The sequence below is a fragment of the Python bivittatus genome, unplaced genomic scaffold (genome assembly GCF_059951505.1).
Source record: "Python bivittatus isolate LINGU-HERP-01145 unplaced genomic scaffold, Pbiv_v1 ctg000000_np1212, whole genome shotgun sequence".
NCBI lineage: Eukaryota > Metazoa > Chordata > Lepidosauria > Squamata > Pythonidae > Python > Python bivittatus.
In genome coordinates this window covers 940,311-965,278 of record NW_028277028.1, presented here as the reverse complement: position 1 = coordinate 965,278, position 24,968 = coordinate 940,311, and the positions used below count along the sequence as shown (strand labels likewise).

General features: G+C 38.0%; 2 protein-coding genes and 1 long non-coding RNA gene across 4 annotated transcripts in view; 1 reads left to right on the top strand and 2 right to left on the bottom strand.

Moving 5' to 3' along the window:
* Positions 1 to 1,283: 1,283 nt before the first annotated feature.
* RMP24 (ribonuclease MRP subunit p24) lies at positions 1,284 to 12,791 on the bottom strand. Of its 2 annotated transcripts, none has more exons than XM_007429898.4 (5): positions 12,647 to 12,791; positions 11,251 to 11,273; positions 9,686 to 9,888; positions 8,690 to 8,853; positions 1,284 to 3,139 (listed from the first exon to the last, which is right to left on the bottom strand). In XM_007429898.4, the coding sequence occupies exons 1-5, from the start codon at positions 12,721 to 12,723 to the stop codon at positions 2,992 to 2,994; spliced, it is 615 nt and encodes a 204-aa protein (XP_007429960.1). In that variant the 5' UTR covers positions 12,724 to 12,791; the 3' UTR covers positions 1,284 to 2,991. The 2 variants fall into 2 exon arrangements, with proteins under 2 accessions (XP_007429960.1, XP_025023517.1); XM_025167749.2 differs by lacking the exon at positions 12,647 to 12,791 and adding an exon at positions 12,516 to 12,601.
* A 92-nt stretch (positions 12,792 to 12,883) lies between these two features.
* Positions 12,884 to 24,968, top strand: part of LOC148217203 (uncharacterized) — a 38,607-nt gene continuing 26,522 nt past the window's right edge. The window contains exon 1 of the long non-coding RNA XR_015794280.1: positions 12,884 to 13,000. This is a non-coding gene — a long non-coding RNA (uncharacterized LOC148217203). The remainder of the gene's footprint in view (positions 13,001 to 24,968) is intronic.
* The window catches only part of GALNT1 (polypeptide N-acetylgalactosaminyltransferase 1), a 62,450-nt gene continuing 60,102 nt past the window's right edge, over positions 22,621 to 24,968 (bottom strand). The window contains exon 12 of the mRNA XM_007429899.4: positions 22,621 to 23,847. Coding sequence (XP_007429961.1) covers positions 23,701 to 23,847 — 147 coding nt within the window. The 3' untranslated portion in view covers positions 22,621 to 23,700. The remainder of the gene's footprint in view (positions 23,848 to 24,968) is intronic.

Below are 24,968 nucleotides of genomic sequence, written 5' to 3'. Positions count from 1 at the left end.
CAATGTAATGCAACTAATGCTAGAAACAATCAATTTACATTTACAAACTTTTACTAGTAAAGTGAACAGGATCACCAATAATTATAAGACTGCATGTTGAAGCCTTCCCACTTACAAATCTTCCCACTTACAGATGTAGCCAAATTCATACATTAATTACCTTCACAATTGAAAATGTTGACATTGGCTCACTTAGACCGTTTCTTCAGTTTTTGAAGACCATAAAACACCAATGTTTTTTTTAATGGAGAACACCTATGACTCTTTATTTAAAAGGAGGGGATTGAAGTCAAATCTGTCTTGATATATTTTTAATTTTCTACCTTACATATAATAAAATTACATCCCATTTTAATGGATGTATGCATTTCTATGTGATGATGGCATATTTCATCATATTAATGTCTCAGCACTGTAGCACCAAATAAAAGGTCCTTCTCTATTATCTCTAAGTGGAGAGGTCATATACAGGGAAACCAAGGTAGTAAATTAGTGTGGATGTTAGGATATTCTGGGATGGGGAAGTCAGCATTTTAAAAACCATATAGAGAACAAAGTGCCAATAGAAGAGAGTATGTGTAGCTCAGGGTTAAACTGTGGAGTCCCTGGAGTTCTCTGAGCTTGGCTGTTTTCTTGCAAACATTTTGTTAGCCGGCTAGGTAACATCTTCAGTGCTAGAATGGGATGGGGTTTGCTCTCTGTTTATATACAGTGGCATGCCCTGCCAGTGTTGGTGGGGGTGGGGGGGTTTGTTTTATTTTTTCCTCTGGTAGTTCCTTGATTAGGGTATTGTTTACTGCTGATTGTATGTCTGGTGATAATCTTGGTGTTAATCTCTACTTATCTGGGTGATGATTGCTGGTGAGATGTTCTGGTCTTTTTCCTTTTTATTGTCTCTTTTGAATAGAGTGTAGATGTTGTTTATCTCTATGTGCCTGTTGATGGCTGTCTTGTCTGAATACCAAGTTTCCAGGAATTCCCTCGCATTTTTGGATTTAGCTTGGTCTAAGATGCTGAGTTTCCCAGTTGAAACTATGGTTAAGTCTGTCCATGTGTTCTGAGATTAAGGAGTATTCATCATGTCTTCTGACTGCTAGTTGGTGTTCACGGATGTGCTCTGCTGGCCTTCTGCCTGTCTGTCCTACATAGTGGTTGATACAGTCCTTACACTGTATGTTGTAGATGACTCCTGTTTTTTCTTCTTGGGCTACTGGGTCTTTTGGTTTGCATAAGATGTTTTGGAGGGCTTTAGTTGGTTTGTGTGCTATGGAGATCCCATGTGGTTGTAACAGTCTGTTGGTGATTTCTGAGACGTTTCTGATGTATTGCAGTGTGATCCTTTTCATAGCTTGTGTTGGTTGCATTGTAGTAGGTTGAGTGGTCAGGCATTTTTTTATAAAGTTACGTGGATATCCATTTTGTTGGAAGATGTTGTATAGGTGGTCTGTTTCCTTTTTCTGTTGTTCTGGGTTGCTGCAATGCATTTGTGCTCGCTTGAATAGCTCATCTTGTGGGAGGTCCATTCTAGCACTGAAGATGTTACCTAGCCAGGTAATGAAACATTTGCAAGAAAACAGCCAAGCTCAGAGAACTCAGAGGACTCCACAGAACAAAGTACCTTTGTATGTGAAAAAAATGCAAAGTTTAACCATATAAGGTTTATGAATGCAATGAGATAACTTTGAAGATCAGCTATGAAAACTAGAAAAAGATGCAGCTGCTTTTTAAAAAAAGTTTTATTGTATTATTATAAAACATACACACACATATTTATATATGAGATGCAGCTGTTTAATGATTGGAAAAGATGTAATTTGTATGTAGTCTCATGCAACTTGAAGTACTGTATTTTTCTGACAATAAGACGCCCCCATGTACAAGACGACTTCCACTTTTCCAACCCAAAATTAAGAAATCAATATTTTAAAGATAGTGCAGAACACATTTTTATTTAGCAATTAGTTAACATTTACCTGATACACTCGGTGGGAGGAGGTCCAAACCGTCTCTCTGCAGCTCTATTTCCAGGCTCTTTTGCATAACTGATTACATTCAGGCACAAGTGAAACTGCCAATAGCTTGTCTCTGCAAACAGCCTTCCTCTAATTGGTTTGTTCAGCATCAGCTGACATCAGTTACATCAGGCTCGTGATTGGAGGAAGTCTGTTTGGGAGACAAGCTATTTCACTCGTGATTGGAGGCTAGCAATAGGAGGAAGCCTCTCTGCAGAAACAAAGTATGGGCAGTTTTGCAACCGCGCGATTCTCGGCTGACTTCCTTGAATAAGACACCCTTCAATTTTTAGGGTAAGGATTTTAGAAAAAAGTATCATCTTATAGTCGGAAAAATATGGTACCTCTTTTAAAGATTTGCACAGCCTTCATTTTAGGAAGGTGTTTCTGCAAGTATTAAAAACTATTAGCACTTTAACTCAGGTGCAGGTTTTACTGTACATTGTTGACTGAATGTATGGCTTCTCTCTGTTAATAGCACATATTTGCATATTAAAAATAATAAAATTTGAAATATTTTTAGCTGTTTTATTTCATAGATAGAATCTGTGTAATTGACATTCCCAAACACATATTCAGAGTTTTAAGTTCAAACCAGACCAATTTTATTTTCGGAATACTTTTTGAAGAGTATAAGTATTAATAGTTAACCATTCAAATATTAGAAATAATTCAAGAAGGAGGGAAACAGCATCAGCTTAGACTTACTTAAAAATGAGTAATTTTAATGTTCTCTTTCACATTTTGTCAGCAGCAGTACTAAAATAGAAGAACAAGTAGAACTTCTCCCCATTTTTGTCCTCTATGGTGACTCATCAGTTAATGAAAAGTGGTGTGGGTACCCGATTTATCTCACTACCCAAAACATTCTTCTTCCCCAGGGCAATATGTATATACTTGCTCATGGGGGCATTTTCCATAGTGTAGTGCAGCTTTATGAATCAGCTGCAATTACAGGACCTTACTTATTTTAAGACTTTTAAAGTGACAATAAGAAGTTCTTCAAGTTTCCCTTCTTGCTTTTATCTTCTTCAAAGTTAAGCATTTTGTTTAACTGACTGGAAAGGATTTTGGCTTTATTCTGTATCCTGGAGGAATGATGTGTAGATGGTCCAACTGTGGAAGTTCTGAAATGAAGGAAATGTAGATTACAGGTAGTCCTCAACTTACAACCACTTGTTTAACAACCAAAGTTATGACGGCGCTGAAAAAAGTGACTTACGACCAGTCCTTGTACTTACGACCATTGCAGCGTCCCCATGGTCACATGATTAAAATTCAGGCGCTTGGCAACTGGCATGTATTTATGACAGTTGCAGCATCCCGGGGTCACGTGTTCGCCATTTGTGACCAGTCAGCTTCCAACAAGCAAAGTCATTGAGGGAAGCTGGATTCACTTAACGACCGCAGCGATTCACTTAACAACCATGGCAAAAAAGGTTGTAAAATCAGGCGTGACTCACTTAACAATTGCATTGCTTAGCAACGGAAGTTCTGGTCCCAATTGTGGTCGTAAGTCAAGGACTACCTATACATATGCTATATAATACTTATAATCCTCATAATGTTGCTCATAAGCTATCCAAATTTAATCAATAATATAAATTATATCAATAATAAAATATATAATTCATTAAAAAGTATATATATATATTTAGTTATTTTAAAATGTACTTTTTTATTTACAGTGGGGCAAAAAAGTATTTAGTCAGCCACCAATTGTGCAAGTTCTCCCACTTAAAAAGATGAGAGAGGCCTGTAATTTTCATCATAGGTATACCTCAACTATGAGAGACAAAATGGGGGGGAAAATCCAGAAAATCACATTGTCTGATTTTTAAAGAATTTATTTGCAAATCATGGTGGAAAATAAGTATTTGGTCAATATCAAAAGTTCATCTCAATACTTTGTTATATATCCTTTGTTGGCAATGACAGAGGTCAAGTGTTTTCTGTAAGTCTTCACAAGGTTTTCAAACACTGTTGCTGGTATTGTGGCCCATTCCTCCATGCAGATCTCCTCTAGAGCAGTGATGTTTTGGGGCTGTCGCTGGGCAACACGGACTTTCAACTCCCTCCAAAGGTTTTCCATGGGGTTGAGATCTGGAGACTGGCTAGGCCACTCCAGGGCCTTGAAATGCTTCTTATGAAGCCACTCCTTCGTTGCCCGGGCGGTGTGTTTGGGATCATTGTCATGCTGAAAGACCCAGCCACGTTTCATCTTCAATGCCCTTGCTGATGGAAGGAGGTGTTCACTCAGAATCTCACGATACATGGCCCCATTCATTCTTTCCTTTACACGGATCAGTCGTCCTGGTCCCTTTGCAGAAAAACAGCCCCAAAGCATGATGTTTCCACCCCCATGCTTCACAGTAGGTATGGTGTTCTTTGGATGCAACTCAGCATTCTCTCTCCTCCAAACACGACGAGTTGGGTTTAGCCCAAAACGTTCTACTTTGGTTTCATCTGACCATATGACATTCTCCCAATCCTCTTCTGGATCATCCAAATGCTCTCTAGCAAACTTCAGACGGGCCCAGACATGTACTGGCTTAAGCAGGGGGAAACGTCTGGCACTGCAGGATTTGAGTCCCTGGCAGCGTAGTGTGTTACTGATGGTAGCCTTTGTTACTTTGGTCCCAGCTCTCTGCAGGTCATTCACTAGGTCCCCCCGTGTGGTTCTGGGATTTTTGCTCACCATTCTTGTGATCATTTTGACCCCACAGGGTGAGATCTTGCATGGAGCCCCAGATCAAGGGAGATTATCAGTGGTCTTGTATGTCTTCCATTTTCTAATTATTGCTCCCACAGTTGATTTCTTCACACCAAGCTGCTTGCCTATTGCAGATTACACATCATTTTCCAGGCAGCCTTAATCAACCAAGTCAGAGATCTAAAGGGCAGCCCCAAGGATCCTGTCTACTTCCTCAGGTCAAATGTCCCCCAAATAACAGGACAAGAAAGTGACTCAGTCAACTTCCCAGCCTGGTGCAGGTCTACAATTTTGTTTCTGGTGTCCTTCGACAGCTCTTTGGTCTTGGCCATAGTGGAGTTTGGAGTGTGACTGTTTGAGGTTGTGGACAGGTGTCTTTTATACTGATAACAAGGTCAAACAGGTGCCATTACTACAGGTAATGAGTGGAGGACAGAGGAGCCTCTTAAAGAAGTAGTTACAGGTCTGTGAGAGCCAGACATCTTGCTTGTTTGTAGGTGACCAAATACTTATTTTCCACCATGATTTGCAAATAAATTCTTTAAAAATCAGACAATGTGATTTTCTGGATTTTTTTCCCCATTTTGTCTCTCATAGTTGAGGTATACCTATGATGAAAATTACAGGCCTCTCTCATCTTTTGAAGTGGGAGAACTTGCACAATTGGTGGCTGACTAAATACTTTTTTGTCCCACTGTATATTATTGAGCTTACTCTAGAAAGACTGAATCATTGTTTACAAATCTCATTGTGTGCTAATCTACACAGACTCATAGAGCTGGAAGAGTCTTTAGAGGTCATGTAGTCTTAGATGACCACCCAGTCTGTTTGTAGACTTCTCTCAAAGGAGAACTCTCTACTTCACATGGGAGTCAATTCCACTGGTTGATAGCTGAAACAATCAAGAAGTTTCTAATGGCTAGACTGAACTTGTAGTTTTAAACTACTTATTCTGGTCCTGCCCTCTGATGAGAAAGTTGTCAACTCTCATTTCTATGTGACAACCCTTCAGATAGTTGAAAACTACTCTAATATCTTGCCTCAGCCATCTTTTCTAAACATATCCAGATCCTTTAACCATTCCTTAGAAGGCCTAATTTCCAGACCATTTACTGTATTTGTATTATTATTCCAAATATTCCAAACATTACTCCAATTTTTCACTGTCATTTTTGAGTTGTAACGCCCAGAATTGGACACGATAGTCCAAGTGAGATCTAAGCAGGGCAGAGTAAAGCAGCAGAATTACTTTCCATGATCTGAACTCTATGTTCTCCTAATGAGATTACATTGTGGTGATAAGAGCAGCAAAAACATGTTTATTTTTCCATTCTTATGTCTGCAGTAGCCAGCCAGCAGCCTTGTTTAAGGTAGCCTGCTCTCTGTAGGGAACGAAGGAATCACAGGGATATCTTTACGTCTGCTATAAGGAATATTCTAGGCACCTATCAGATAATTGCTCAGATCTGCTCAGAGTTAGACTCCGACTGGGCAAATCTGTGCAAGTTGACTGAGTCACTTTCTTGTCCTGTTATTTGGGGGACATTTGACCTGAGGAAGTAGACAGGATCCTTGGGGCTGCCCTTTAGATCTCTGACTTGGTTGATTAAGGCTGCCTGGAAAATGATGTGTGGTTGGTTCATGAGTAGTGTTTGCATCCTTAAAGGAAATGGAAGGAAATTCCCTAGGGATTTGAGTTGCCATTATGAGAGCTATCAGGTCTGTGCTGCCAAAATCCACATCACCCCTAGATGGAAGCTGAGGGTTTTTTTCCCCCCTGTATCCTTGCTGACATTTGGTGGGCATTTGGCTATTTGCAGCCCAGATCCGTTAGGCATATTTTATGTGAATCTGTAATTCATTAGCAGGTTTGATTTCATCTCCTACAGAAAGAGTCTTGGAAGAAAGACAAGTATGCATCTGAATCTGATAATCAGACTGGCCTAATGAATAATTGTTTAACTGAAGTACACCTTTAATACCTATCTCCTATCTTTTAGTAAGCTTGTCTGAGGTGAGGAATTATGGAAAGTGGTAGTGTCATTCTCTTCCAGCCATCATAATCTGACTAGTAGAAGCATCACAGCTTTTACTGAGCTGCACTTGCCATGAACCGAAACTTGAATGTGACAAAAAGTATGAGTCACCCAGCTGGCTTTTGCGTTTAAGACGGAACTAAAACTCATAATCACCCCCAGCTTCTAGTTCAGCACCTTTAACCACTACACCAAACTGGCTATCTACAATACCCATACCTTTCTTGCAAAGATGCCCTACACAAGCCTTCTGTGCAGAATATAGTGGTAGTTTATGAAGAGGGAGGTGCTGTGGGTGCTTTGTTGTATACTAGGTTACATGATATCATTGTAATGTTGTGCATACTCACAGCACAATTACAATGGAACAAAAGAAACAGTGGAGAGGTGGCATGCACAGAACAAAGTAAGATACCATGCTTCAACAAAAGAGGGATGATGACAAATATGTTAAGTGCTTGCTTAATGTACCAATGCCTTATCATGGTGTAGCTGTGCAACTTCAAAAATGAAGTGATAGAAGTACTTCAGAATGATAGCAGCACAATCACAGTATCTTTTCTTCAGCCATCACACAAATCTCAAAAAAAGATGTAGCTTATTTAAAGAGATGCTAGGTTCATATATGTTCCGACAAATCTCTTCCAAAAACATTTTGAAACATCCATAGCCTTAGTAGATAATATGTCAGTGAGTATGATTGTGCCCATCTACTTCATCCTGAAATGATGAAAAGCCTAAGAACATGCTAGTTTTACTTCAGACCATTTAGATCAACATAGTAGTCCAATTTTTTTGTTTGCCCACCTAGCAAACGTGTAAGAGTCAGCAGTTCTTACCAAGAATGCACAAGTCCAAACCCCAGTGAAACATGCAAGAGCACATGGGATTCTGATCCTCTAAATGTGAGGGAGTAGATAAAATACTAGGGAAATAATTGGAATAAAAAGACTGAACAGCTAAAAGAAGTTCCAGTTTCAATCCTGGAGTTGTGCAACAGAAAGTCTATCCAAGCTGAATTCCTAATCAAGAGAGATCCAGAACTGAAAAGCAATTAGACTCGAAACAAAGATCTTAGCACTTTTGAGATTGAACACAGGATGTGGTGAAATAAAAGGGTCAGAATTTTGACCTTGGGAAATATAAAGAGAATTGAAATACGTTTTTGGTTACTTAATTGATTGAGCATTACAAACTCCAAACTTGTACAGAAGTTTGTACAAACTTTCTGTACAGATATGTACAGAAAAGAGAGAAGTCATCTTACAAACTGATCTATTTAGAGATAGAAGATGATTCAGAATTAGACTTATTTCTTTTAAAGGCTCTGGGTTTGACTATTTAAAGGTAACCTTATTAATAAAATGGCAAGTATGGCACTTTCTAAGTGAAGTAGTCCTTGCATTTACATGGGACTAAATCCATTTACTCAGTGAAAATTAATAAACTACAGTAATAAGTACATGCCCCGTACTATCATATAATACTCTATGGCAAGCAGTTTCAAGCTGTGACTCTTACATGCTTTTTGAGAACGTATCCTTTAGCCAAGGTGATAACAACGAAATATTCACAATATACATATTATACACAATACACATATTCACAATACACAAAAAGCTACCATGGCTTAGTTCTTCAGCAACAACATTGACTAAAACCTTTTGTTCATGGATGAATCCCAGTTCCATGTAATACTATTCAACTGTAAAAGGGAAACAGAGAAGCAATGTGGTGTGATGGTTAAGGACTAGGGGTGAGGAGGTCCAGGTCCTGAGATCCCTCAGCCATGTAATTTCACTGGGTGACTTTGGGCCAGTCACAGTCTCTCACCTCACCTCACAGGATGATTGTTGTGAGGAAAAATAGAAGGGAGCACTATGTATCTGTACAAAAGGCAGGATATAAATCTGATAAATAAATAATACCTGAGGCCTGATGATGATTTCCCTCTTTTGGATCCAGAATGACTATGGATAAGAGGTGTACTTTTGTTTGAAGGTATCTTCAGGTTTGGTGTTTTTAAGCTGTATTCCTCTCTACTTATTCCATTATGCCTTGTTGGTTTTTTGCATGAATTGCAGGTAATTAGCTAGAGAGAGAAGGAAAGGCCACACGCTATTAAGTTTGTTTCTACTTTGACTTTAATATATACCAGAAGTACTCCAGTGGAATCTTTTATGAAAATAATTGAAAATTCACAGGAAATGTTTGCAAATCTACAAAGTTCTGCCAAAAAACTTGCAATAGTGACTCATTTAAGTAAAACAGAAAACAATGTCTCAAACTTTATATATGCCAAATTCATCACAAATGCATCTCCTGCAAAACTGAGTTTGGAAATTGCACAACTGCATTTCAGGCAAACAGGAACATGATGGCTGAAGGCACCAAGTATTTGGCTCTTCTTTTTTTTTTCAATACTACTTTTTGCTGTATCAGTGGATTCCTCCAGTAGGCAGGAAATTAGACTAGATGGATCTCAAAGATATATGAATATTCAAATATTTATCAAATATTTATTAAAATATTTATCTTTAATTATTTAATTATTATTTAATTATTTTAAATGTATTAAATATTTATCAAATATAAAATATATGAATATTCAAAGAATTGAATCCAATATTCTAGCATCCTAGTTGCTCCAGTTATCGCGTCCTGCAAAGTTGCTATGAAATGAGGTCCTTCTGTAGTCAAAAATAATGATTTATGTTTAGAAAATAAAGAAAATATTCCTAAAGGTTATGAATCACATTATGCTAGTACTCACCAATTCTGGCACTACTGTATCTAATAATACAATGGAAAAGAGCTTTTGTTGTTGTTGTTTCTAATAAGTTGGTTTTTAACTTACTAAAACAGTAAGAACTCTTCAACTCCACTGATAACCTGGTAGTGTTATTATGAGGCAAACTGCTTACCAGGGCATTCTTTGATTCCTTGTACTTCTTCAAGAGCCTTGTTTGCTTTAAACTAAGTCTGTAGTTTTTTCTTTCCCAATTAAGTATTTTTTGTATCTGGGGTGTTATTTTCATTTTGGGCAACAGACGCATCCTATAGTTATTGGGAAAAAGAAACTGGAAACAGTAGTAGCACACCTGATTTACATTATCTTCATTTTTGCCTGTAAATAAAAATAGCAGTAAAGTTATGTGAACGTTATTAGTAAATATAAAGTAATATGCTATAATACAAGCAGATTAAAATTTCAGTGTTTTTAAGTTGGGGGTTAGCAAGATGGTAGCCATAAATGCACATACACTAGCCAGACCCGCTACCAACTGTTGTGTCCTGCAACCTTTCCTCTCTACCAGAACTGCCTGGCACAGTAACCGGCTGCTTAGCTGCCTGCTGGATGAAAAAGTCTTTCTTAAGCTGCATGGAAGCAACTGAAGGTAATACCCATTTTTATGGCAGCAAAACCTGGTATATTTAAAGCTGACTCTATAAACAAAAAGGGATACCACAGGATTACCCCTCCCATTCCAGAGTTCATGCTGAAAATATATAAAACAAAGAAGTCAACTATTTGCATATATGTAGGAGAAACTCTCTGGGGGGGAGGGAGGTGGCAAGATATGTATATTTAATATGTTTACTCAGAAAATGTACAAAGATTTTCAGACTTAGTTACTTTCAGGAAGCACTTATTAACTAAATAAGGATTTTTTTTTTATTCTGGAACTATTTCTATAGAAATAATCTATCTTTAAGAGAAAATTATCCATAAGTTTTAGCTTCCAGGCTTACCAGTCATTTAATGACTTATATTCCATCTTAGAAAAAAAAAAAAAAGACAAAAACTTCAATTCATCTGATAAAGTGGCTATGATAAATATGTTAGTCTTTAAGATTCTATAGGACTGTTATTTTTTTTTAAATATTATAAAATATTTATAAATAGAGATTTCAAGGAGCAGCTTTGTGATTTTATTGAGAATATGTGATTAGTAGCACATTGCTAATTATTTTCTTCAGTGTAACAATTCAGTATGTTGAAAAAGCAAGCTTCCATGAGACAACATTTAACTCAACCCGTCCCTAATCACATTGCTGGGTTATAATGAAATCAAACTCCTTGAGTTCAAATCTCATGCAAATTAAGCACAGCACTAATATTAGATAATGACAGAGATGGAGATGATACATAAACACTGGTAAAGAATCTAAATGTTACTCCTAATACAATATTTTAGGTATGCCACCCTGGACTATACTGTTCAGGTCATGACTTCCCATCCCACTTTTTTCTCTCCTGCATGCAATCATGATCAGAATGGAAGTAAAAAAAGGCATCTAATACTTCAATGCTTTTTAAATTATAGAATTATTGACCACAGTATAGAAATTTGACTTTTATATTTAAGAAGAAAATAATTTATAGACTCCATTTTTGAAAGATTAAAGTCCTGAAGGCACAGAAAAGAAGAATCTCAAAAGCTTTTAATCTGAATTTTCTGGTGCACCACAGCTTCTGTGCAATTACCTTCTATGTTGCTGAGTGTCCATCTGTGGAGAAGACATGACAAAAAAGAAATGAGCTATATACAATGTTCATATAACTCTTTTATTACATTACATCAAGGTGATGCATAACAAATCAAAATCAATAATAAAAACAAACAATAAAAGAATAACAATCATTTTAAAATACTGACCAGAACAGAAAATTGTTAAAAGGTCAATTTAAATAGTAATTAGCATGTTTCCCAATACAGTATACAGTCTTCATCTGAGATAACAAGAGTCATCTGAGAAATATCAACAATAAAATAACCTTGTGGTAAAAGAAATATAGAAATATTCTTATGAATATTGACAATCAAATGCAGAACTTAACTGGGAATGTCTGAAAAGTAGGGAATGTCTGAAAAGTATGAAAGTGAATCTGGGATAGTCACAAACATTTAACAGAGGTTGCCAATTTCACAGATCAAACTTTAGTATTTATTCATTCATTTTAACTGATCAAAGCATTTTATACAGTTGTGCTTACAATGTCTTAAATTAATTTCACACAATTAAAAATTTGAAGTGAAGATGACAAAAAAGATCTTGCCCTAAGAGTTTTGAAGAAATACAAAACTGAATGCCTATCTAGTGATCACTTCTTTTTTTTAGGAGAGAAACAGGTAAGTACCAGTTTCACAATAAACACTCTACTTAAATTTATATTAGTAGTGAGCAATAGATAGAAGGTTCATTCATTATTCTCCTAATAACAGCTGGGAAGTAGTAAAGAATGTTGGACTACTGTTGATTCTGACCTGATTCAGCAAAGTAATTCTTAAAGAATGCCTACGATATTGCTGAAACTGTAATGACATGTGTACAAGGGAGTCTGAAATGCTAAAGTAAAAAAATCTGAAGGCTTAAAGACCGAGACGTGACCTCCGTGGCCATATCTATTATACAAGACTACATGAACTCTGTGCTCTTTAGAAACGCAACATTAAAACATCTTCAGATAAATAAAAATGGGTTTTACTGTTAGTTACCAGTCCTGTGTTAGGTCTTGTTTACATCTGACTTAATTAAAACACACTGAACGACTCCGCATATTCTAGTATGTAAAGAAACGCACCAACATACAGTATGTATGCGAGCCTCTTACGTAGGCTTTGGTTTCCTCTTCTGGACATACCTCGCTCTTTTCTTTTATTGTTTATCTTACTACTTTTAAATGTTGCACGCCGCCCAGAGTTTTTAATTAGAAGGGAGAGAGTTATAAACCACGAAACTTAGCCATACTGCGATGAATTTGCTGTACGCTTGAAAATGCGGCAGCCGCGATGAGCGGAGATGAGCGCTATTAGAGGCATTTTTGGAAACAGGTAGAAATAAGAGACGAACAGGAAAGCCACGTGCACATAAAGCCTTACAGCAAAAACCGCGCTTGGGCTGGGCACGTTCCCGCCAACTGTCGAGCTGCAGCTTCCAAGAACCGGCGCTTTCGCATCTCTTCGCCCAAAGAAAATCCAACGACGCCCAAAGAGTCGGAAAAGCTAGACCGGCGCAAGCTTAATAGTCGACGGAACCGGAAAAAACTCCAAGCTTTTTTCGGTTACGGTGGGGAACAATAATTCCCGCACGAACGTTCCGAGTTAGTCGACTAGCAAATTTGACTCCAATGCCTCTCGAAGAAAGACGGGCGAGCGTTTATAAGTTCTTTTCTTTGTGGTTGAGCATAGAATAGCATCGTCGCCGCCACCAGCAGCATATTATTTTAAACGATGGTTGGTAGTTGTTTTGACTGGATTACTAAGGGAGACGGATAAAATATTGGACTTGAGGGCTAAGCAAGAAACAGTATGTGCTTGCTGGTTGTGAAAAGAGGAAAAGGTTTCAGAAGGCAGGTAGAGCCATTCAGGCATATGCAAAATGTTTTGAACCTGAAACCTTTTGAGTCTGAAATGGCTGCTTCAGTCTTACTGGAAGTAATTTCAGTTTATGATAACTCTGTTTCAACTTGAAATTATAGTTGTAATTCCAGAACGGTTGCAACATTGTTGGAACACTTCCAATGAGGTCAGAACAGCAGAGCTGGTTTTGAACTTTTAAATTTTTTGAATTCAAAATATTTTGCACACCTCAAGAATTGTCAGGTGTAGGATCTAGTCTTAACTACAGAAGAGGGTATGTATGTCATGTCAAGAAAAGAGTTCTATGTGCAGTTTTTCTTCCAACATTTATTTGATTAGATTGATTAATGGGAAGGCTTTTACCATTAGTGATGTTCACTGACCATGACCTAGCTTCCATAAAGGAATGTGTGTTAATCTCGCTCATATGTGATCAGCATGTTTTCAGATATAGCACCAACCAAAATTGGGGAAAAGTAAGGAGAAAGCATTTGTCTATAAAAGGATATGAAAGTTCTGTTATATACAACAGGGTTTCTCACACTCGGATGAATTTGCTGTACATTTGGATCAAATTCCTCATATTCATAATTAAAATGGATGCCATTTGTTATCAGAAATTGGTGTTATTAGAATACTATCTAGTTGTATTTGAAGGAAACAGTGGTGTGCCCCCTTTTCGAGAGGTCATCCTTGGACCCAACAGTGTTGGATAACTTGTCCAGTCTCTAACCTTCCCTTTCTAGGGAAGGTTGTTGAGAGGGTGATTGGCACTCAGCTACAGAGGGCCCCGGATGAAGCAGATTATCTAGACCCTTTTCAGTCTAGGTTCAAGTTGGAGTACATTACTGACATGGCATTGGTTGTGCTTGTGGATTACCTCTGGGGTCTCAGGATGGAGGTGGTGCAACTGTCCTGGCCCTCCTGGATCTCTTGGTGGCTTTCAATACCATCACCTGTGGTATCCTTCTGGACTGGCTTCAGGGATTGGCCAATTCCCATTGGTGGTGGGGAGGGGAAAAGTCCAGCCCTAGGCCCCTATAATGTGAGGTGCTGCAGGGCTTGGGTCTCTCACCCTTCTCTTTAACATCTCCATGAAACCACTGGGTGAGGTCATTCGACAGCATAGGGAGTGGTACCATCAATATACTGATGATACTGTTGGAAGAATGCCTTCCCTATAGTTGATTACTTGCTCAGGTCAAAATACCAGACACTGTAAATCAGAGTTCAAGAGTTTTATTTAGCACACAAGGCAAAAGCACTGAATGCAGTTGACCAATTGCAAGGGGTGCAAAGCCATTTTATAGTGAGGTGTAGTCTGTGCATGTCTAGTTCTAGAATTTTCAAGTTTTACTTTCATAATAAGGAATCGCTTAATTTCTCACATTCTAATTGGCATACCTTATCTCTGTTGCTATAACATTTGTCCTTACATTCCTTTCTAATCTATGTACATGACTCTCTTGTTTCTGTGTAATAGCAAAACACTAACTTCTCTTCTAAATGGCATTGGTTTAGCTTTTTAATAACTACTTTCTAACAATACTCAGTTGTACATCTCCACCCCTAGCCAGTCAGGTGATGCTGTTGAGGTACTGACCCAGTGCCTGGAGGTTGTGAGGGTCTGGATCGAGAGATATTGGCTCTGACTCAACCCTAGCAAGATGGGGTGGCTTTGGGTTTTCAGCCGCTTCCCCCCCCCCCCCAGGGTCTGGTGATGTGTCAACTTTGATCCTCAACAGGATTGCCCTTCCCCTAACAGTTGGTGTCCAATTTGGGGGTCCTCCTGGACTCACAGCTCCTGCTCAAGGAGATAAGTTAAGAAAAAGAGGGGTGGGTGGGAATAAAAGCAGTTAACTGAATAAAGAGAGAAAAAGAGTACGAAAAGGAGACAATATATAGAAAAAGGCATTGGTATTCTTGTGACAAAGTAAACTGCCATTCTGGAAATAAATATAAAATTCTGAACCTCTAAACAGAAAGAACTTATACCCATATTTATTAATACAGTGTTCTTGTTAAATAATGTTTTGATTGTTTATAAACAACTGGTACTCTGAGCAATTGAGAGACTGAATATAATAGCCCCTGATCCACATACCTAAGACACAATGTTACCAGGAGCTGTTGAAAGAAGATAGTATAAATAAAATTGTCATGTTGGGTTGGTGGCAGTGTTATTTTAAACTATATTTAGTGATTTATTTAAAAAAAACTGCTAGCAACTAAACTAAATAAAATAAACTTTGAGTAAGTAAATAAATAAATTATGCCACTTCTGACCAAATAAATATGATTTTGTTACAACCTGTACTGTACAGCCTGGTGTTACCACACCTGAAAAGTCTTTTTATTTTTATTTTTAATGCCAAAGCGGGGGTGGGGGTGGGGGATGAGGCAGAATGGGAGATTCTCCTTCCTTAGGACTAAGCTTTTAAATATATGGCTACAGCTTTCTCTTTCTACTAGTGTGGCCAGATCCAAACAGCTTTGGAATGCATGATGCTAGTGTAAACCCAACACTGGAATAACAATAGATAAATGATTTTTCTTTAAAAAGTACAACAAATTGAGTTCTTTGGAAATAAGACAGCTGGAAAAAATTATAAGAAGCTTAGATATATATACAAGAGATAGCAATAATTAATCAGCAAATAGACAAAGGGACAAAAATGTAAGATATACTGTAACTACAAAGCAATACCGTATTGCAAAGTATTGCAAAGCAATATTGAAAAGAAATAACATACCCCTGATTATTGAAAGGATTGCATTTCTTCTGAAGGACCATCTTTGCAACTTTGTGTTTCTCCTGGACTTGTGCTTAGACCTAAGTTTGACTACTGCAGAATATTATACATGGAATTGCCCTTAAAGTTTATTTTGATTGAACCTCCAATTTGTACCAAATGTAACCAACTAGACATTATTAGAAGTCAGCATACTGCAAGACCTGTTTCTACCAAAATACCCACACACACCTGCCTGGCCAAACCTGATTTTTTTCTCTTTTATTGTTATACCAAAAAAAAAGAGACTAAAATACCAACAATTCAGAGCTGAAAAAGGAATCAAGTACTAACCTATTTTGAAAGAGCCAAGTTCAATTATTTCTTTGTAAAATATGTAAATTGTATCAATCACTAACAGTATTCAGAGACTGTTGTACAGTATTTCTATTTTATTTAACAGTAAGGGAACCTCTCAGATGATAAATAAAACTTGTACTAAGAACAACAGATTTTCTTATAAAGCTCAAAACTATGGGAGGATTATTCGGATTCTGAATTTGAAATATCTCATGGAACTCCTCATGGCATAATATTTCTATAAAATCTACGCCAGCAAGTATCAAGAATTGACTAATGAGTGTGGCATTACACTTTGTTAAAATTACTATATAGTAATTATATAATATGTGTATCATATAATATATACAATATACAATACATAGATATGTATACTATCACACTTTCTAGATTGCTGAAAAGAATTAAATAAGGACCTCCAGCAGACAAAATGAAATGAAGTGAGGGAACATTGGCAGGAATATTTCAGAATTCATATGGGTATGATAATTATATACTGAAGAGTATTGTGGAAACAAATGCTAGTCCCCAAGAAAAAATTATAGTTCTCCATTAAGTTGTAAGGTTTGCTGCATTCACCGCTGAACAGAACCCTCGTGAGGCACAGGCTTGGATGAAAGCTAGTTTATTCAGGTGTAATGCGTAGTGGTTAGAGACAAAGCCAGGATTGGCCTGGCACAGTTTCTTACAATAGTTTTATAGGGTTCCCCCCTACCCGCAGTACCCCTCAGTTCCGCCCCTTGCCCTTGCCTTGGTGGCAGATTCAGCCGGTTTCTGTTGTGTTGTAATCTTCGTCCTTTGTCTGTCTTGCCCTTGCATTCCTTGGGCTTTTCTCATGTTGAGTTGGTGTGGCTGTTTTAATCTGGTTTTGAATTACCTGCCGATTGCCTCTGGATTGCTGCGCTCCTGGTGTATTGTAAGCCGGCGTTGCCCTGGGCGCCTGGGGAGCCGGCTGCGCTCCAGTTTGCCACTTCTAGATGGCTCCCTGCTGCGAGTTAACTGCCATCCCCTGTTGGTAGTTTGCCTGCCGTTGCCTTGTTTCCTTGCCTTAATCACCTATTGCCTGAGGCGGTGAAACTGACCAATGGCTCTGCACTAGCAGTGTGTGCTTCCTAGGCTGAATCTGACATAAGGATAAAAAGCATGTTTAAAAAGCTTAGGTACTTACATAGTATAAGATTAATGGCCTCTAATAAAAAATTGAACACCTCCTTTGCTTGTTTTCAGCCTAGTTCCCACTGTTCATAATTACTTCCTTTTGCTTCCACATGGTTCAGCTGAAGCCTTCCTCATCCCCATATTCGTTCTCAGATACTTTAATATAATAAGGGAAGTCAAAAATTCCTGCACATAAATTAATTTCCTAGAGTAATTACATCCAGGTTAAAAATGCTTTCTTGCGCATAAAATGACTTCGCTTTGGTTTGTTTGTTTGTTTGTTTATTTATTTATTTATTTGTAGGACTTGTATGGCTGCCTATCTCATACAGTGACTCTAGGTGGCTCACAATAATCTATAAAACATAGTTAAAAACATACCCTTCCCCCCAGGCACCAGACCAAACATCCTCACAGTTCAACCTCCCATCCTAGCCCAATACTTGGGGGAAGAGGCAGGTCTTCACAGCCCTCCAGAAGACTAAAAGGATAGGGGTCCTTCTGATCTCCAGTGGGAGGCTGTTCCAAAGGACTGGGGTGACCACCGAGGCATGCCTCCGAGGTCCCATCAGATGGCAACATTTAAGGGAGGGGACCTGGAGTGCACCCACCCTATCTAACCTAGTAGGATAGGCAGATACCCTCAGGGAGAGGCAGTCTCACAAGTAACCTGGTCCTGTGCCAGGACCTTGAATTGTACCTGGAAAGCAGCTGGAAGCCAATGGAGCTCACGTAGGAGTGGTGTTACTTGGGTGAACCGCGGGATACCAAAAACTGCATGTGCTGCTACATTGTTGACCAGTTGCAGCTTTCAGGTGGTCTTCAAGGGGAGCCCTGTGTAGATTGTGTGCCAGATCTGTCCGAGGGAGTGTTACCCAGTCCAGAGTCAGAGATATCAACTCTCCTGACCCTGGGGGCCAAAACTCATAACCACTCTGTCTTGCTAGGGTTGAGTCGCAGCCATTTTCTCCCCATTCAGGCCCTTACAGCCTCCAGGCACTGAGCCAGCACCAGATCATGTTCACACACTTCCACAATGGTTAAAATAGGAATGTGGTTTTGCTTATGGAGTGCCTGTGAGACTTTAATATGCAGTTATTGTTCACTTACACAAAGGGAAAATAATGATACAAAATTGTACAAAAACTAAAGTTTAAGTGTCCCTGGGAAGCTGTTTGGTAGAACTCTGAGAGACTACAAGAAATAACAATGAGCAAAATTTGGGAAGTGCACTGTGGGTTTATGCCAGGCAAGGGTGTACAGGCCAGGCATTTGCTCTTCAGCCAAGATATTTGGATATGAGAGCATTTATTGTACATTTGTTGATTTAGATAAAGTGTATAATAAGGTGAATATGCTTTTGTTGTTGTGCCTTCAAGTCAGTGTTGACTCCTGGCAACTGCTTGGACAAGTCCCTGCAGTTTTCTTGGCAAGATTTCAGAAGTGATTTGCCCTTGCCTGCTTCCTAGGGCTGAGACAGAGTGATTGGTCCAAGATCACCCAGATGGCTTTGTGCTTAAGGTGGGACTAGAACTCATGGTCTCCTAGTTCCTAGCCTGAGGCCTTAACCACTACACCACACTGGCTCTCTTATGCTTGAATTATGGAATGGTTTTCTCAAATGCAGTATTGAAGGTTGGGAGCTGAATGTGATAAGAATGGTATATGATAGATGCAAAACATGCATGACAGTAAGTGAATTCTCAGTGTGATTTGATATTCAGCATAGCATAAGACAAGGATGTATTCTATCCCCTTGGTTACTTATGGTGACATTAGAGGCATGTTGGTTGGAGATGTGAATGTTGTTTTGTATGCAGACCATGCTATGCTGCTGGCCGTGAAACTGAACAATTTGCTCCAAATATTAGATCATTCTTATTTATTTTATTATTTTATTTATATGTCACCTGACTCCCAATGATTCTGAGCATTGATGCAATGAGCAATGGAGGTTTCAAAAATTAATCTATCAAAGACTATAGTAGTTTGACAGGGAAAATGGCAAAAAAATAATCAAATAGACTGATACAAATGTTTATTAAAAATGGGAAAATACAGGTAGTCCTCAGTTAACGACTGTAATTGGGACTGGGAACTCCGTTGCTAAGTGATATGGTCATAAAGCAAAAAATCATGTGACCATGCCAACTTACGATGGCAGTTCCAGCAGTTCTGGTTGTGGTCATTAAGCGAATCACATGTAGTTGTTAAGTGTGATGTCACGTGACTGCAACTTGCAACTTCCTGCCGGCTTCCCCATTGACCGTTATAATTGCATGCTGGTTGCTAAGTGCCTGACTGCAGGGATGCTGTGACAGCCACAACTTTGAGGACCAGTCATAAGTCTTGTTCAATGCTGTTGTAACTTCGAATGGTCACTAAATGAGTGGTCACGAAGCAAGGGCTACTGGTAGACAAATTTTCAGCTCCACAGATGTTGGTAGAAAATTAGTGCATAGTAGCTGTAGTTGTTTTCAGTTGTTTTGACATACGTTCACTCCTTATAGACTAGCTGTGCTTTTGTCCAATTTATAATAGGGAAGTAAGAGTTGAATATGTGAGAAGGATAATGATATGAGGATGATCTGACTGTGACATCTGTCCTGTACTGGTGGCCAGGGTTACTTAATAAATGTGTAGTAAAATAAGAAGAGATAGTCAAGAATGAATGAATGAATGAATGAATGAATGAATGAATGAATGAATACAAAAGTGATTGCCTAGTTCAAAAGTAGTGCATTGAGATGGTATGGCCATACAGAGAGAATGAATAAAAATCAGACTGCAACATGTATATAAAGGAGGAATGGTCAAAAGGAGGAAGAAAATTTGAGACTGTTGTGGTTGGATGTAGCTGACGAGATCCTCGAAAGAGATGAGAAATTTAAAGAACAAAAAGCAGTGTATGAATCTGTGTAGATTTGATAGAAAGAAGGATGGTTTGTAAGGGTAGAAAGGTATAGTGAATGGTGTTGCTGTAAACTAATTTTTATCTTTTGCTTTTAATTTATTTTGCTTACTACTTCTTTTTTATGCTTTGCATAATGTTGCTTATCCCAAAAGGAAAGAATATGATGGTAATGTTTCTACATTTCTAGTTCTTTAGCTCTTTCTCATAGGTCCTTCAGGCCTATGGCACACTGTATATCAACTGTATGTACTTACGTATGTAACAATATATACCTGCTAAAAACTGCATTTGGAAAACCCCCCACAAAAACAGGGTCAGGACAGTGTGCATCTGTCTAAAATCGAAAACAAAGTTCACTATTTACAAAATTGACTGAACTCTATTTGTACAGAACAATTTTTCACACACAAACAACTGCACAAGAAGAAACATTCATAGGTATACTGTGAAAACCAGTATACTGCATTTTCTTTGGGAATTTTTGGCCCCCAAAAATTGTCATTAAAGTGCAATAGTCTTTAATGAATTCAATGAATGCAATGAAGAAAAATGTTGTCAAATTTGGTTGCCATTTGTGAACTAACATTTTCCTTAATAAATTTTACTCACCTGTATATTGTTTTTAAAAGAAATATTGAATATGGATCTTAAAATGTTTGTGTTCTCTTCAACATGTTTACTTTTGAATGTCTGCTGTTATGGTTCTACTTGCTTATATGCTCAATTGATTTAGAACTCATTAAATGTTTATTACTAGAGTCACCCTGTAATTTAGAAGAGCTTTCTCTGCTCTGAAAATATACCAGATTTAAAATCTGACTTCTAAAAGGCACAGCTTAGATTGAACTACAAGTTAAGCAATCATTGTAAACAAGTCTGTATGCATACCAATGGCATGCAAACTTTTTATTACTTTGGGCTGCATCTTGGGCCATGTTTTCTTTCTATCAGTATTTTTGTAGCTGAAGGTTAGAGGTGGCATTAATAGATAGTATGGGGATGAAATTTGGAGGGGGTCTTTTTAAATTTGATTTTAAGTTAATACATGTGTTAAGTCTACTGTAGGTTAATGCATTTTTAAAATTTTCTTTACAGCCAAACTCTGGGAAATTATACCACCGTTATTTTACTATATGATCTTTTTTTGGGGGGGGGGTGATATCCTGGGGAAGAAATGTGTGGATTTGTGGGAAATGTGTGGGACTGTGGGAACACTGGCAAATTAACTTTCTGTGGGCAAACCCACATGACTTCCTTGCCATGGTGCAAGGATGTTTATTGAGCCTATGTCTGCAATTCTCCACCTTTATCTCAGTGGCCTTCTGCAGCTGAGACAGTCCAAGGACAATTTAAGTGCTACACTCTGGAAGTGGTATTCTAACATCCTACTTCAAGATGCTGTGTGGGAGCAAAGTTGATGTGCATCAGGGAGGCAGGTTGAAATGACATGTTCTCTGCCAACTATCTTGTGCCTTCAATTCATTCTGCTAGTTTCCTGCAGGACAGTCTCCTTCAGGCCAGTCCCTGATCTCTTCACCTGCCCTTCAGAACTGTTTTGGCTTCAAGGAAGGTCAGAACTTGTTTCTTCAGCCACTTCTTTTATCTGGATTAGTCAGCTGGTTGAACAAGACTGTGAAGTCTTGAAATTGACTGGCTCATGCTTGACTTAGTATGTGTGAAAAGTGATTGAAAGAACCGCAGCCTGTGGGGTAGGGAATTCCCTTTGTAGTGGTCACTGCTCAAGTATTCCAGGGAAGCCCTGGTTCTATACTTCCTCTCCTCACATTATGTTCTAAGGGTAATTTACAACTCTCATGCTAATCCCCACAGCTGACCCCCTTTCTCAAATTCCAATTCTCAGCTATATTGGCTGCACAAATGCAGATGAACACTAGATGGCAGCCTAGAAATATGAAACCACTAATACTTTGTTGCCACCCAGTGATTATTAGATCAAACATTTGACCAGTTCTCAATTTCCAGTATTAAAAAAAGTTCAGTTGGTTGATGGTACAATGGAAAAGAGAAAAGAATAAAATGATAGCGCATGGGGGTAACCAGAATACTATGCATGCCAACTGGAGGAGGCTTTGTAAGAACTAGATGATGAGGGGCAGGGCTAGAACTGGGAACCAGTAATCACAGCCTTAGAATGCTGCATGTTACAGCTGCGTGGTCAGCAGTGCAGGACAGGCCTGATCTATGCTGTAAGGGTATGCTGTGGGGGCAGCAAGATTTAGGGTGATATGATTTTCTGCTAGCTCCAGAATTGGGGGAGGGGCACAGCAAAGCAGCTTTGCAGATACTGTTTATCATTTTTTTAAAAAAGGCTTATTTAGCAATTTTCTTTGATTTTATTAGAAAAAAGTAGAACATTACAATTCAAAAATATGAGTGATATCCTAAAATGGAATGGAAATATGCTTTAAGGAAACATTCAGATGCCAGCTACTTATTACCTGAATAAGTTATATCTGCAGGCTCTGGTGACTGGAATCAAGGAATGAAAGATTTATTGCTGCAAAGAAATTTGTAATACAGTAGTAGGAGATCTGGCCATAAAGCATAATCAGTTAACAAATTTAAAATACACTAATAAATTCTTGTCAGATCAAAGCTAGCTGACACACTTTTAACTTAAGTAGCAAATCACACACAAAAAAGTAAAAAAAATCAGATCACTGAAAAAAAGTAGCAACAAGTTATGAAACGTCACAAGACAAAATTTTTTAAAGTTAATCCAACATTTGGAGAGCCAATTTTATTTATGGTCAATTTTGGTTTTGTTTAAAATAAGTTCAAGGCCTTTACTGCAAGAAAAAAAAATTAATGGATCACCACGCAATTGAACAAAAAGTTGTTATTCCGCTTGGTCATCTTTTTCCACTGAAATCAAATTAACTACATATGCATTTGATGTTTGGAGTTGTAAGTTTTAATAGTTCTGATTTCTTGCTTCTAAACCCTGTTTTACACATTTTTGTGTCAATGATATTTCTCTTTTATTTTGAATCTGCCCCATTTATATTTTCATATGACCCTTGGGTAAATATTGAATGTTGCACAAACATCTTAGGAATATTTTTGACAGCACCTTGGGAGGTTGCTGATGTACAAGCAAACTAAGTTGTGCTGTTCTCCGGAGAGCATATTTCCTTGATTATGTTTCCACTGTCCAAGTACTGTATTCTACAAAATGATTTCTTGTAAACATTAGTGCATAAAGCATCACAAGTACTCCTTTAGTTAGCTCCATATGTTTAAACACCAGGATGGCTGGCTCACAGCTCTCAGAACTTTAGAAGAGACTGCTCCACTGGTCAAGGATCTTGCAGCCTTTGCTTGGTACATAAGAATGTAGCAAATGCACTTGCTGAGGTAGTCCAGTCAATCCTTGTCTTATAAACCTTTCAGAATATTTCTGGAAGGGTGACATTACGAAGAAGCCACTGCTGCGAACGGCTACCATTACAGTCTTTGATACTGGGTACTTGGCTGTCTTCTTCAGTGGCTTTATCCAGGCACTGGTTACTGTTCACATGCAACAGGATTAATTTCTTTGTTCAAAGGCATGCATGGAGGAGAAGGAAAGAAGAGGGGGAGAGAGAGAGTTAACCCAACATTTCTAAATAAGACCAAATCATTGAGATACAGTTAAACACAACACAATCTCTTATGGTTAGACTTTATGAAGCGATACAGAATTACTGATAACATTTTTCTACTAAGACTCTTGTATTCCCCATGGTTATGGAACAGTCATGGAAAAGAACATCTTGACCAGATGGACAACTACCAGATATTGATGAATGATCATAACACAAGTTATGTTAGGTAACTCATCAATTAAGCTGAGGTAATTCAGCATTGTTTATAAAAGAGAGCTAGAAGGAAGAAAAGTTTGAAACTCATCTTCCACTCCTTTAAGATTCATCTCAAAAAGAGTAGTCCAAGGGACATCATACCATTTGGCACCTAGCCAGTGATAACAAGGTCTTTGGTATGTAAGATCTGAATGACTGAGAGAGTGAATGTGAGATGCTTATGTTGCTGAAATAAAGCTTTTAAAATCTCCTGGTAGTCTCCTGGAATTGTCAGGTGGTGTTCACTGAGTTTGCTCTGGTACTGCATAAAAGATTCTTAATTCTATAGCAGAGGACAAGCCTCTTGTAAAATAGAGTGGTATGAAATACACAGCGCAAAGTAATACAAAAACAAGGTGGATTAAAATAATCAAACATTCTCCCTCAAAAATTCAATTAAAATTTTTTTTCTAATGATAGTTCATTAAATAATGGTAAAAGCTGATTTTAAACCATATCCATATAAATTTACTAGACTATGATTTATGCTATATAAGATAACTGATCATTCTTAACTGTCTGACCACCTGAGACAAGCATGAGCCTGTACTATGGTGCTAAAAGAGCATTAGACACTCACACTCACAAATATGCCTAGATAGATAGATACTGTAGATAGATCTCACAAACAACATATTTTAGAAATCATGGACTATGGTGCAGGTGCAAAAAGATTTTTTCAATCTGACATTAGTCCGAAAATTCTAAAATAAAAAAATAACTAAATATTACTTTACAGAGCATTTTTAAATGCATTATTGGAACCAAAAGGGTCTTTTCCCCCTTCAAAAAAATAAGTCTAACCAAGCCCAATC